The sequence below is a fragment of the Anabas testudineus genome, chromosome 2 (genome assembly GCF_900324465.2).
Source record: "Anabas testudineus chromosome 2, fAnaTes1.2, whole genome shotgun sequence".
NCBI lineage: Eukaryota > Metazoa > Chordata > Actinopteri > Anabantiformes > Anabantidae > Anabas > Anabas testudineus.
Genome location: NC_046611.1, coordinates 15,637,864 through 15,651,708, shown reverse-complemented (window position 1 = coordinate 15,651,708; position 13,845 = coordinate 15,637,864). Strand labels below are relative to the sequence as shown.

Genomic DNA, 13,845 nt, shown 5'->3' with positions numbered 1-13,845 from the left:
GTCCTGATGCCATCAATATCTTAACTCTGAGGAGCTGTGCTGAGCAACTTGGTTACTTACATTTTCACATATATTATATTATAATATTTACATTAAAATATCAACTTTCATTCAGAAGCAAAGTCAAACATAGAAAAACCTTTTGTGACTTTTTCTAAATATGGAAAGTGTTGATGTTGAAAATTACCCAGCATGAAACATAAAGCTGAACTTTGTCTTTGTGTGATTTCTTTAATTATGAGTCTGGATTTACAGTCTGTCTCCAGTAAATTCACTGCAGAGCACTGACACCACTCTCTCTGTGTTGGTTCATGTCCACAGGACAAAGCAGCAGCAGCAGACGACGTCTACACAGTGACTGAGTGTCGTCATCATGAGAAGAGGAAGTTGTTATGTTGGAACATTTACTGTGTAATTTATTCTATATTCATTTCTTATTGTGTTTTTCTGCTGCATGTACTTGAAAAGTGGTTATAGTGGTTTTGTTGCTAGTGCTTATTTTACTCTCAGTACGTCCAATAACTTGTGTTGAACTCCAGAGATTAGTACAGATGGTCAGTCTCACATCATGAATAAACAATATTTAGAAACATTTATTAACATGATGGATTGTTTTCTTTTAGGATTTGTAAGAAGACAAAGTCCTGCAGTAGCTGTGCTAATGTTCTAGGAGGAATTAGTCAGTTTGAAAGGTGTCAGATAATCACAGGATATGAGCAGTAAGGTTAAAAAAGAACAACAGAGGCTTGAAATTGTTCATATGTTGCATTTGACACATCTTGATTTCTTCCTCTTGTAGCCACACTCTCATACAATGATGGACAAAAACTCTGAATATGGGTCTCACAGACCTCAACATCACTAAAAAGATAAAATATAAAACAGTGAGGGAAAGAAACTGAAATAATTTCAGCAACTAAATGAAGAAAGAGAGGTAAATAAAAAGTCATTTCACAAACACTTCAAAAACATCTGCTGCAACCAGTTTTATCTTTTTTTGCATTTTACAAATTTGACTTGACAGGTTTCAAAGTAACACATATGCTGTCAACCAGACTAGGTCTGTTTTCAGGAAGACTTTGGTTCAGCAACACAGCACCAAACCACAGTCTGTGTTCTCTGTTACCGTCTGTTGCAATATTCATACACAGCAGCTCTGAGTGGGAACATTACATCAGACATCAACATGTGTCTCAGTCACAGCTTTGTTTCAGCTGCAGCTGTTGGTTCAGTGACTTTAAGATGTTACTGGGTAGAAACAAAGCAGAGAGTGCAGACAGAGCTACTGTTACTACTTTTCACTGATGATTAATACTGAACAGGAAAATTCATGTCATCAAAAATGAGAATATAAATTATCACGTTTAAGTATTTTAATGATTTAGAAGTTCCTGAACAACATGTCAGTTATTTTCTTAGGCTGATGAACTGTGGTGAGATCAAGTTACCATCTATTTAAACCTGTCAGACCAAAGTCTCATCTCAGTATTAAGACTGTAAATGTGACATTTCTTCAGTTAAATTAACCACTAGTTTGATGGTTAATAGATTGAACTTTCTTCCTCTATTGTATGTAGATGTCTCACACTGAGGATGTTAGTTTGCAACAGAGGAAATCTAAACGATGATCAACCACAAAACTTCAGATGTGTCACTTTAGTTCTTCACAGAGTTTTATCCAGACAGAACGCTTATTATTAGTTTATAAAAGGGAATTTGATGTATGTTAAGATTCATACAAATATGTAAACGACGACTTACTGTTACCAAGAACATGAGGACAGGAGGGATGTTACTGTGATGAACTGTGAGTGAACATCAGAGTTTCATCACTGAGGTTTGTGTGTGTGACTGATTAAACAGCTGAAAACGTGTTGCAGTCAAGAGAAGCTGCAACATCTTCTGTGTTCTTCAGGCCACTGAGGCTCAGACTGTGTGTAACCAGCCATCTGCTGACTCAGTGAAAATGTCATGAAGATATAAAGGTGTAATAACACTTATAATAGTATTTCAGCTACATCAGTCCAGTTGTGAACTTCTGTTTTTTCTCTGATGTAAAAACAAATGAACTCTGTTCAACATGAAGTCCAGAGAGTTTTCAGCTACAGCAACTAAACAGGTTTGTTAAATATTTAGTTTGTTGAACATCAGCTCATTAATAAACTGATCTATTGTCACTTTACATTTAAAAATCTCTCTGCTGCTGTTTGATGTGAACTTGTTTGATAAGACAGGATTGTTCTTAATTAATGCTGAAACTACATGATATATTTGTATTATTGGAGTTTGGTTTGTTCAGTTTTCAGTTCAATTCATGATGATGATGTTTTCTAAAATCTTACTGTATTATTGTGTTTGTGAATGCAGCTGATGAGTTTGATGACAGTCCTGTCTGTGAACATGGTGACAGTCAACATGTTACTGAGAGTCTTCTTTCTTCCAGGTGAGTTCGTTGTTCACCAACTTTTATTAGGAGACATGTTTAAGTATAGATATGTTGACTTTGACTGAATGATTGGTGGATTTGGTCTCAACTCTTCTGACAGATAATGAAGAATTGAATGATTGAAAATGAGAAAATTATGCAACATGCTGCTGATTTTTTCCATCATGTTAATAATAAAACTGGTTTTACAGGAGCTTTGGCTGCTTGTTCTCCACCAATAAACCTCATCATTACTGCACCACAGAAGATTGAAGCACTGAGTGGATCCTGTTTGATGATCCCATGTAACTTTAGCACAATACCGGGAGAAGCAATATTTGACAGCAGCAGAGAAATATTTGGAGTTTGGATTAAAAGTGAGATTAAGTTGAACAAAGAGAATATTATCTACAACAGTAGAGAGACAGTTAACAAATATCCAATGAAGATCACTGGAAACCTGAGTCAGACAAACTGCACCACTCTATTTTCTAATGTAAACACAACATACACAGACACATACTTCTTCAGAATCGAGAACGGACCATTCAAGGTGACAGCTGTTTGTGATCCTCTTCAAATAACAGTAAAAGGTAAGAACAATGTTCAGTTCTTTTCTCTTCCTCACGGCAGCCAGTGAATGTTCAACATTTTCCGTCCCATGACGACACTTGTTAAATATTTTATACTGTGTAAAGTAGAAATTAATTGTTCTTTTATATATATTTGACTGAAACAATCAACACAAACATCGAAATAAAGAAGCAGTTTAACAACATCAACATTAAAACATTTACATTTAGTTATTTGAGGAAATTTTTATCCAAAATATGTGAGCAAAAAATCCAAGTCGAGTAGAAAACATTCAGTCAGAGTTTTATAAGAAGGAATGTTTTATAAGATGCAAGTAAAGGACAGATTTAAGTTCATATGAAGTTTTGTAGGAGTTCTGTTTGCAGAAGATTTTTAAATATTGGTGTGAGGCTGCTGAGTGTGCACAGTTTAGTAGCTCGTTCCACCATCATATAAACCACTGAGCTGAAGAATTTAACCTGGGATCCTTTGCTGTTTCCTGAAGGAACCACTAGATGCTGATCATTGGCAGAGCACAGTGAGCAGCAGGGTTTGTAGACCTGGATGAGGAAGTTCAGGTAGACAGGTGTTGTTGAGTTGAACAGTGTGTAGGCAAGTGTCAAAGATTTGAACCTGATGCAGCTACAGGAAGTCATTTATGTTCATTACAAACATGATATCAGATTAGCAGTGTGGTGTCATAACAACTGAATCAAAAAATCTAATTTCTGAATGTGTGTTTTAAAACCACAGATTCTCTGAGTCCCAAAATTAAAATCTCTAAAGTCAATCTGAAGGAGAAGGAGTCTGTCACTATCAGCTGCTCAGCTTTCACTCCCTGTCCACACTCCCCTCCTAAACTCACCTGGAGTCTCCAACAAGACCCTCACAACAACAGAGAGGAAAACCCAGATGGAACCTTTACAACTCAAATCCAGGAGACCATCACTCTGTCAGACAAACATGATGGATACAACATCAGCTGTTCTGCCACATATCCTGTGAATGAAGGAAGAGACGTCAGGACAGCAGAGACACAAGAGACTCTCAGTGTTTCATGTAAGACAACCAGAGTTTGTTGTTGGATCCTGTCAGCACATGAAGCTGATTTTAATCAACACACTTAATGTGACATTTTCCTCAGATGCCCCCAAGGACACCTCAGCCTCCATCAGTCCATCAGGTTTGGTGTCAGCAGGTAGCTGGGTGAACCTGACCTGCTCCAGCAGAGCCAAGCCTCCTGTCAGCAGCTTCACCTGGTTCAAGATCAGCACAGACGGAGACAAGACTGTATCTAAAAGAGACTTTTACAGATTGAATGTAACAGATGGAGGAGTTTATTACTGTGTGGCCACTAATGAGCTTGGTAATCAGACGTCACCAGAGAGAGAGATCCATCTGAATATTGAAGGTAACAGTAGTGGATAATGTTCTTTGACTGAATTCACTAGTGTAAATGTTCTTTGTTGTTTTGTCCATTATTGATTTTGGTTTGTTTCTGTAAGTATTTGTAGATCATAGTGAACTTCAGTAATGGCTACATGAGTGTTTTCCTATTAAATCATGTCTCTTTTTACTGCCACGCTGTCTTATATTGATCTTGGTTTGATCTTGATCTATCTAGATCCTCTTGTTCTACTATGGAAACCAGTTCTTGGAGGAATCTTTGGGATCATCATTCTCCTCTGCTTGATTCTCTGTATTTGGTCAGTATAAAAATCATGACTCAGTTACTGGTGCTGACATTTTATCTGAACGTTCAATAATCTGTTTTCCATCAGTCTTCACTCTTTACTGTCACATTGTGGATTTAACCTCAAACTTTTCTTCCAGTTGTTTAAAGTCAAAACATCAAACTGCTCAACAGAGTCAGGTGAGCAAACATTAAATGTTCCTGTACAGTGAAGCTGTTTTACATCTGTTCACGTTGTCACTGACTATAAAACCTTGATCAGAACTGTCTCTGAGCTGTGATGAAGTTTAGCTTTGTATAAAAAATCATTCAGTCAGTTTGAGATTTGTCTAAATATTTGTTGAAGGACTCAACTGAAGTTTCACCTCACAACATTTCTTATTTCTTATAGGATCAATCAGGTGGATGTGCAGCCAGTAAAGAACAAGAAGAAGAAGAAAACATCCATTATGGAGAGATCAGCTTCTTCAAGCTGCAAACTGAAGCGTCCTCTGACTCAGTGCAGGACAGTGGACAGCAGCAGGACACAGTGTATGCACAGGTCAAAATGTCAAAGACAGCAAACAGCTTATCACTGACTGCTGACCCAGAGGATATCTACGCTCAGGTGAAGAAATAACTGCAGCTGGATAGTGTAGTGGTAACATCACCACCCTCCATGCAGGAGACCAGTGTTTAAATCCCAGCTGTGTCCGACCTCCAGTAGAGGTCATTAGACAAGACCTTCTAACACTTCCTCTGCCTGTGGCTTGTACCTTATAACTCACTTGTACGTTTCTTTGGATAAAAGCATCTGATAAATGTAAATAACGACTGATTTGATTTTTATATGATCTTTTATTTTTATGTCAGCTGATGTAGAAGAAGTCAGTGGAGCCTGAACATGAAAATATTATTGTCACTGTCAACAGTTGAGTGAAGAGAAACTCAGAGCTCCACATTGTAACTTGTTCTGTGTCTTATCAACGTATTTATATTTATCTTCATGGCTCTAATGTGGTTTGTCCTTTGCATATTTACACTGTAAAAAAAAGTAAGTGTAAAACGTTTCACAAGACTGTGATACTGCTGGTGAGGTTTACCTGAATAGATGAAGACAGGTGCATCTTCATCAATGTCCTCTTGAAGAAGAGGTGCTTATGAGCCCTCTTGACCAGGCTGGAAGTGTTAGGGGTCCGGGACAGATCATCTGAGATGTGGGTTCCCAGGAACTTGAAGCTGAAGACTCGCTCAACAGTTGTCCCGTTGATGTGAATGCTGTCATGCGTGCCTCCGTCACACAGCAGCAGCGTGGCTTCTACATTACAGCGGGGCTTCTAATTACTCTGTAATTAGTTTAACAAGTTTCTGTTTACTGCATAATTGAACATTTGTTCTGTAATATTTTAAGTGTGTTGAGTATTAATATATAATGTTGAAAATAAAGAAAAGCCACTGAAGCAGAAGGTGTTTCCAGATAGTAATGTTCAGTTATCACATGTCAATCTCTTGCTTTTCTTTACTAAATAAAGCTCTGAAAAGGGAACTAGTCAACATGACATCAGACTCACACACATTAACACGGCAGGACATTTTTGGTCTAAGAGTGTTTTCTAGTATTTACTTCTTTTCACCTCAATGTCATATATTTATTTATTTTATTATTTTTTGAAAGATTGAATTAGGTTTTAATAACCTTGTAAAAGTCTCAACCTGTAATTAGTTAAACTTATAAAAATAGTTAAAAGCCAATTCTCTTAAAAAAAACAAGTACAGTGGAATAGAAATGTAATTTTTTACACCAATAGCTTATTTGAGGTAGAATACTTAGAATATGGTTTGAGATGAGATGAGATGAGATGAGATGAGATGAGATGAGATGAGGCTTTACCGTCATTGTACAGTCACATTAAGTACAACCGTACAACAAAATTGCGAACTGTTCCACATTGGCGTAAAGAGAGAGAAGATAACAACAAAATAATAATAATAATAATAATAAAACAACAACCTACAATTACCTTTCATACAAAAAAAAATCTATCTAAATATATACATATATAAATACATATATACAAATATATATATATATAAATAAACACATACACACCAGCTGTTTGTAGAGAATATACACTCTACTCAACCTAAACCAGATGTGTGTGTGTGTGTGTTCATGAGGGCTATTGCTCTATTGTAAAAACTGTCCCTGAGCCTATGACCTCAGTGACCTTAGTCCGTGACCTCAGCAGCCTGAGTCTTTTTCCAGAGGGCAACGATTTAAACACCTGGTCTCCAGGGTGTGTGCAGTCTTTCATGATGTTGCTTGCCCTCCTTAAAGTGAGGGAAGAGTGTGGTCAATGATGTTTTGGGGTTATGGCCCTTTGTAGTACAGTCTTTTGTGCCATGGTGCAGCATGAAAACACTCTCTCAATGAAGGCAACCAGCAGCTCTCTCTTCACATTGACCCTCCTGAGGATCCTCAGGAAGTGAAGACGCTTTTTCATAACCTCTGCGGTGTTTGAGCTCCATTGGAGGTCTTCATCTATGTGCACACCTAGATACTTGAAGCTCGGTACCCTCTTTAGACACTCCATTAATAAAGATGGATTGCAGATCTGACTTCTTCCTCCTGAAGTCTACGATCATTTCTTTTGTTTTTGTGGTGTTTAGGACCGAGTTGTTGTCCGCACACCACCCCACCAGCCTCTGGATCTCATCCCTGTATGCTGTCCCATCACCACCAGAGATAAGCCCCACCACAGTGGTGTTGTCGTCAAACTTAATGACTGACACAGTCATACGTGTACAGGGTGTACAGCAGAGGACTCAGCACACAGCCTTGTGGGGAACTGGTGTTTAGTCTCAGGGATGTGGAGAGATGAGGACCCACTCTGACTCTCTGTACTCTGTCAGAGAGAAAGTCTCTGATCCAACAGCAGGTGGTGGGAGGAAGTCCAATGTCCAACAGTTTTGCTCACAGTCTGTCCAGTAGTATTGTGTTAAACACAGAGCTAAAGTCGATGTGCAGTGACGATGGCGTCCTCTGTTGGTCTTTTAACTCTGCATGCAATTTAGTTTAAATAACTAAATTAACATTCAATCTACTTTTGACTTAGTATTGACCACCTAAGTTGCTGTTTGAAACAACATCAGTGTTGTTGATTGTCAAAGTGTTATTTAATGTCAATTTACCTGCTACTTAGAGCTTAGCAGCTTTGCCAGACAGATTCTAGTCCTTTCCAAAAACTATTAGGTAAAACAAAAGCTTAAACTTGTAAACTTCAGACACTGTAACAGGAGCAAAATCTTACTCACAGGGCAGGAAAAAAATATGTGAACACTCACTCTTACTATTGTGGCAAAGGGGCTTTGTTGGTGGAGTCAAATATGATCTGTTGTCACACTTGACAAGATGAGGAAGTAACAAAAACAGCCACAGAGGTGTTATTCTTGGCTGAGAGTAGAACATGAAGCCACAGAGAGAAGCGTGATGGAGGAGTGGAGCTGGTGATGATGACTGAAGATAAACTGTGTCACGACCACACTGTGCGCAGAACAGACAGAGGAGGGAAGTGAACATCACAGCAAAGCACTGAAACATCAGGGCTGATTAAAATGTGTAGAGAAAATGATCCTGATGAGATGCAGCTGACTGAAGCAGACAGAAGTTTGAGTTTAATGAGCGAATGCAACTCAGAGAGTTTGTCCATGTGTGTTAGTGTGTGTGCATGTCTTTCTTTCCTTGTGTTGACACATTTTGGAATAGATGAAGTCAATGAGTTTCCACACACATTTAGTGAGACAAACATGTGCATGTGTGTAGAACACGATCAGTAAAATGTGTGAACTCCTGTTTTGTCTGATTTATAAACTAACTGGACTCACTCAGTGATTTACTGGAGCTGTTGCTGCTTCACACCAAAAAATCTCTTTGTTTTTGTCTTATTGAGTTTTGTCTTTCTACTCACATATTTGTTTTCCAATCATGTTAATCATAAAACTGGTTTGAGTGGATCTTGTTCGATGATCCCATGGAGGTTTATTGCCACAGGAAGAGACATTTGACAGCAGCAGAGAAAGCTTTGGAGTGTGAAATAAATTCAGGCCACAACACAGAAAGTGTTATCTACAACAGAAGCAACAGTTTCCACATCTATCTAATGACTATTATTAGAAACCTGAGTCAGACAAACTGCACGACTCTATTTCCTAATTTAACCACAACAGACACAGACACATACTACTTCAGAATCGAGAACAGACCACTCAGAGCAACAGCTTCTTGTGATCCTCTTCAAATCAATGTTACAGGTGAGAAATATTTTAACTTATTTTCTTTCTCTGACAAAAGCCAGTGAAAGTTGTTGAAATTAAGACTGAACTGTTTTTTATCCATTATTGACTGAACCATACAAAATCAGTAAAATATAGAACTAAAAAAAAATAATAAAAAAAACCCAGACTTTTTTCAGACACGCAGTTCTGCAGGTGGACGTACTGGGGAGGGTCAGTGAGGTAGTTACCATAATCCAACAGATCTTGAAGTTAAAGTTCTAGCATAAAAACAAGCAAAACAAATCATAATGAGTCACATCAAGCTTGAGAACCTCAAACATCTTATGTAAACATTCAGAAATATTGCTGCCTTCTCTGAGACTGAGCTCATGAGCTGTAGGGTTCAAAAAATCACAATCTCCCGGTTGAAGAACGTTTTAAAGGTTTCAAAGTAACATATCTGCTGTCAACCAGACTATGTCTGTTTTCAGGAAGACTTTGGTTCAGCAACACAGTACCAAACCACATTCTGTGTTCTCTGTTACCATCTGTTTTAATATTCATGCACAGCAGCTCTGAGTGGGAACATTACATCAGACAACAACATGTGTCTCAGTCACAGCTTTGTTTCAGCTGCAGCTGTTGGTTCAGTGACTTTAAGATGTTACTGGGTAAAAACAAAGCAGAGAGTGCAGACAGAGCTACTGTTACTACTTTAACTGATGATTAATACTGAACAGGGAAACCCATGACATCAAAAAATGAAAAAAATAAATGATCACATGTTCAAGTGTTAAACTCACTCTGCTTTTGTCTTAATAGAGACCTGCTCAACATCAGGTAACATTTCTGTACACTCGTAATTTCTTCATGATCTTTTTAATACAGTATTTTAATGTTTGAGAAGTTCCTGAACAACATGTCAGTTATTTTCTTAGGCTGATGAACTGTGGTGAGATCAAGTTACCATCTATTTAAACCAGTCAGACCAAAGTCTCATCTCAGTATTAAGACTGTAAATGTGATATTTCTCAATCTAAATTACTTTTCTAATCTTAGTTAAACCATTAGTTTGATGGTTAATAGATTGGACTTTCTTCCTCTATTGTATGTAGATGTCTCACACTGAGGATGTTAGTTTGCAACAGAGGAAATCTAAACGATGATCAACCACAAAACTTCAGATGTGTCACTTTAGTTCTTCACAGAGTTTTATCCAGACAGAACGCTTATTATTAGTTTAAAAAAAGGAATTTGATGTATGTTAAGATTCATACAAATATGTAAATGACAACTTACTGTTACCAAGAACATGAGGACAGGAGGGATGTTACTGTGATCAACTGTGAGTGAACATCAGAGTTTCATCACTGAGGTTTGTGTGTGTGACTGATTAAACAGCTGAAAACGTGTTGCAGTCAAAGAGAAGCTGCAACATCTTCTGTGTTATTGGAGTTTGGTTTGTTCACACACATAGTCATGTGACTACATCCTGACAGGACGTCAACAAAAACTGAGTGAACTTCTGTTTTTTCTCTGATGTAAAAACAACTGAACTCTGTACAACATGAAGTCGAGAGAGTTTTCAGCTACAGCAACTAAACAGGTTTGTTAAATATTTAGTTTTTTGAACATCAGCTCATTAATAAACTGATTTATTGTCACTTTACATTAATAAAACTCTTTGTTGCTGTTTATTGTGGACTTGTTTGATAAGACAGGTAAGACTGATTTTTTCTTAATTAATGCTGAAACTACATGATATATTTGTATTATTGGAGTTTAGTTTGTTCAGTTTTCAGTACAATTCATGATGATGATGTTTTCTAAAATCTTACTGTATTGTTGTGTTTGTGAATGCAGCTGATGAGTTTGATGACAGTCCTGTCTGTGAACATGGTGACAGTCAACATGTTACTGAGTGTCTTCTTTCTTCCAGGTGAGTTCGTTGTTCACCAACTTTTATTAGGAGACAAATGTTACTGAAGATTTATTGACTTTGACTAGTTATCGTTAAATCTGTGGTTGGATTTGTAGAGAATGAAGAGTTGTTGCTAACTGCTAATATTTCATCAGTAAGAAATGAACCTTAACAATTAGATTGAACCAAAACACACTGCTGGTTTTTTGTCTTTTTTTAGTTTTGTCTCCTCACAAAGAATTTTTCCATCATTTTAATCATAAAACTGGTTTTACAGGAGCTTTGGCTGCTTGTTCTCAAGTTTCACATCTTTCAATTACTGCACCACAGAAGATGGAAGCACTGAGTGGATCCTGTTTGATGATCCCATGTAACTTTAGCACAAAAAAAGGAGATGCAACATTTAACAGCAGCAGAAAAATATGTGGAGTTTGGATAAAAAGGGAGTCTAAGTTGGGTCACAACAAAGAGAATATGATCTACAACAGTAGTGGGACAGTTAACATCTATCCAATGAAGATCTCTGGAAACCTGAGTCAGACAAACTGCACCACTCTATTTTCTAATTTAACCACAACATACACAGACACATACTACTTCAGAATCGAGAATGGACCATTCAAGGCGACAGCTGTTTGTGAACCTCTTCAAATAACAGTTAACGGTAAGAAAGATTTTCAGTTCTTTTCTCTTCCTGACAGCAGCCAGTGAATGTTCACAGAACAGCCTGAGAGACTTTCCTGTCTAATGTGATATTTGTGAAATATTTCATAATGTGGAAATTTGAAATTAATGATAATTTTTTTCTAAAAACTAAACTAGACTAAAACAATCAACACAAACAGTAAAAAAGAGAACATTGGAAAACATTCAAAATCCAACATTAGTGTACATCTACTGCCTCTGTTTTTTATTTTATTAGAAAAATACTACTATCAGCAAAGGTAGTGTACTCAATGACAAGTACTCTTACTTGAAGACAGTGTTGCACAGAACTGTCAAGTCCTAATCTCAATCCTTTAATTTCTAAACTTGAGATTTGAAACCACAGATTCTCTGAGTCCCAGAATTAAAATCTCTAAAGTCAATCTGAAGGAGAAGGAGTCTGTCACTATCAGCTGCTCAGCTTTCACTCCCTGTCCACACTCCCCTCCTAAACTCACCTGGAGTCTCCAACAAGACCCTCACAACAACAGAGAGGAAAACACAGATGGAACCTTTACAACTCAAATCCAGGAGACCATCACTCTGTCAGACAAACATGATGGATACAACATCAGCTGTTCTGCCACATATCCTGTGAATGAAGGAAGAGACGTCAGGACAGCAGAGACACAAGAGACTCTCAGTGTTTCATGTAAGACAACCAGAGTTTGTTGTTGGATCCTGTCAGCACATGAAGCTGATTTTAATCAACACACTTAATGTGACATTTTCCTCAGATGCCCCCAAGGACACCTCAGCCTCCATCAGTCCATCAGGTTTGGTGTCAGCAGGTAGCTGGGTGAACCTGACCTGCTCCAGCAGAGCCAAGCCTCCTGTCAGCAGCTTCACCTGGTTCAAGATCAGCACTGACCGAGACAAGATTTTATCTAAAGGAGACTTTTACAGATTGAATGTAACAGATGGAGGAGTTTATTACTGTGTGGCCACTAATGAGCTTGGTAAACAGACGTCACCAGAGATCCACCTGAATATTGAAGGTAACAGTAGTGGATAATGTTCTTTGACTGAATTCACTAAGTGCTTTTTCCATTATTGATTTTGGTTTGCTTCTGTAAGTACTTGTAGATCATAGTAAACTTCATGTGAATTGATTCCACTCTGAACTTCAGTAATAGCTACATGAATGTATTCCTATTAAATTATCATCTCTTTTTACTGCCACGCTGTCTTATATTGATCTTGTATTGATCTTGATTTTCTATGTATCTAGAACCTCCTGTTCCACTATGGGTTCTAGTTCTTGGAGGAATCTTTGGGATCATCATTCTCATCTGCTTGATTCTCTGTATTTGGTCAGTATAAAAATCATGACTCAGTTACTGGTGCTGACATTTTATCTGAACGTTCAATAATCTGTTTCCCATCAATCTTCACTCTTTACTGTCACATTGTGGATTTAACCTCAAACTTTTCTTCCAGTTGTTTAAAGTCAAAACATCAAACTGCTCAACAGAGTCAGGTGAGCAAACATGAACTGTTCCTGTACAGTAAAGCTGTTTTACATCTGTTCACGTTGTCACTGACTATAAAACTTGGATCAGAACTGTCTCTGTGCTGTGATGAAGTTTAGCTTTGTATAAAAAATCACTCAGTCAGTTTGAAATTTGTCTAAATATTTGTTGAAGGACTCAACTGAAGTTTCACCTCAAAACATTTCTTATTTCTTATAGGATCAATCAGGTGGATGTGCAGCCAGTAAAGAACAAGAAGAAGAAGAAAACATCCATTATGGAGAGATCAGCTTCTTCAAGCTGCAAACTGAAGCGTCCTCTGACTCAGTGCAGGACAGTGGACAGCAGCAGGACACAGTGTATTCACAGGTCAAAATGTCAAAGACAGCAAACAGCTTATCACTGACTGCTGACCCAGAGGATATCTACGCTCAGGTGAAGAAATAACTGCAGCTGGATAGTGTAGTGGTGACATCACCACCCTCCATGTAGGAGACCAGTGTTTAAATCCCAGCTGTGGCCGACCTCCAGTAGAGGTCATTAGACAAGACCTTCTAACACTTCCTCTGCCTGTGGCTTGTACCTTATAACTCACTTGTACGTTTCTTTGGATAAAAGCATCTGATAAATGTAAATAACGACTGATTTGATTTTTATATGATCTTTTATTTTTATGTCAGCTGATGTAGAAGAAGTCAGTGAAGCCTGAACATGAAAATATTATTGTCACTGTCAACAGTTGAGTGAAGAGAAACTCAGAGCTCCACATCCTGCAGCTTTTTCTGTCTCTTATCAACTTATT

General features: G+C 37.7%; 3 protein-coding genes across 4 annotated transcripts in view; all 3 read left to right on the top strand.

Annotated features, from left to right (window-relative positions):
* The window catches only part of LOC113163505, a 1,294,879-nt gene that overhangs the window by 185,463 nt on the left and 1,095,571 nt on the right, over window positions 1-13,845 (top strand). The gene's annotated exons all lie outside the window — the stretch shown is intronic.
* Window positions 1-13,845, top strand: part of LOC113163522 (NACHT, LRR and PYD domains-containing protein 12-like) — a 428,332-nt gene that overhangs the window by 110,290 nt on the left and 304,197 nt on the right. Inside the window, exon 7 of the mRNA XM_033326781.1 lies at window positions 1,420-1,433. Within this exon, the coding sequence (XP_033182672.1) occupies window positions 1,420-1,433 (14 nt within the window). The remainder of the gene's footprint in view (window positions 1-1,419; window positions 1,434-13,845) is intronic.
* Window positions 8,928-13,709, top strand: LOC113163547 (sialic acid-binding Ig-like lectin 12). Of its 2 annotated transcripts, XM_033326798.1 has the most exons (10): window positions 8,928-8,981; window positions 9,768-9,785; window positions 10,519-10,551; window positions 10,809-10,884; window positions 11,144-11,530; window positions 11,918-12,223; window positions 12,309-12,569; window positions 12,803-12,884; window positions 13,012-13,051; window positions 13,263-13,709. In XM_033326798.1, the coding sequence occupies exons 1-10, from the start codon at window positions 8,973-8,975 to the stop codon at window positions 13,488-13,490; spliced, it is 1,440 nt and encodes a 479-aa protein (XP_033182689.1). In that variant the 5' UTR covers window positions 8,928-8,972; the 3' UTR covers window positions 13,491-13,709. The 2 variants fall into 2 exon arrangements, with proteins under 2 accessions (XP_033182689.1, XP_026218070.1); XM_026362285.1 differs by lacking the exon at window positions 10,519-10,551 and having other exon boundaries at window positions 8,942-8,981; window positions 13,263-13,707.

What these genes read in the sequence shown, in the direction of transcription:
- LOC113163547 (XM_033326798.1), top strand. An exon ending in GAGTGTCTTCTTTCTTCCAG is followed by an intron (nt 10,885 to 11,143) that starts GTGAGTTCGTTG and finishes CTGGTTTTACAG; the next exon opens with GAGCTTTGGCTGCTTGTTCT. An exon ending in AAACTGCTCAACAGAGTCAG is followed by an intron (nt 13,052 to 13,262) that starts GTGAGCAAACAT and finishes TATTTCTTATAG; the next exon opens with GATCAATCAGGTGGATGTGC.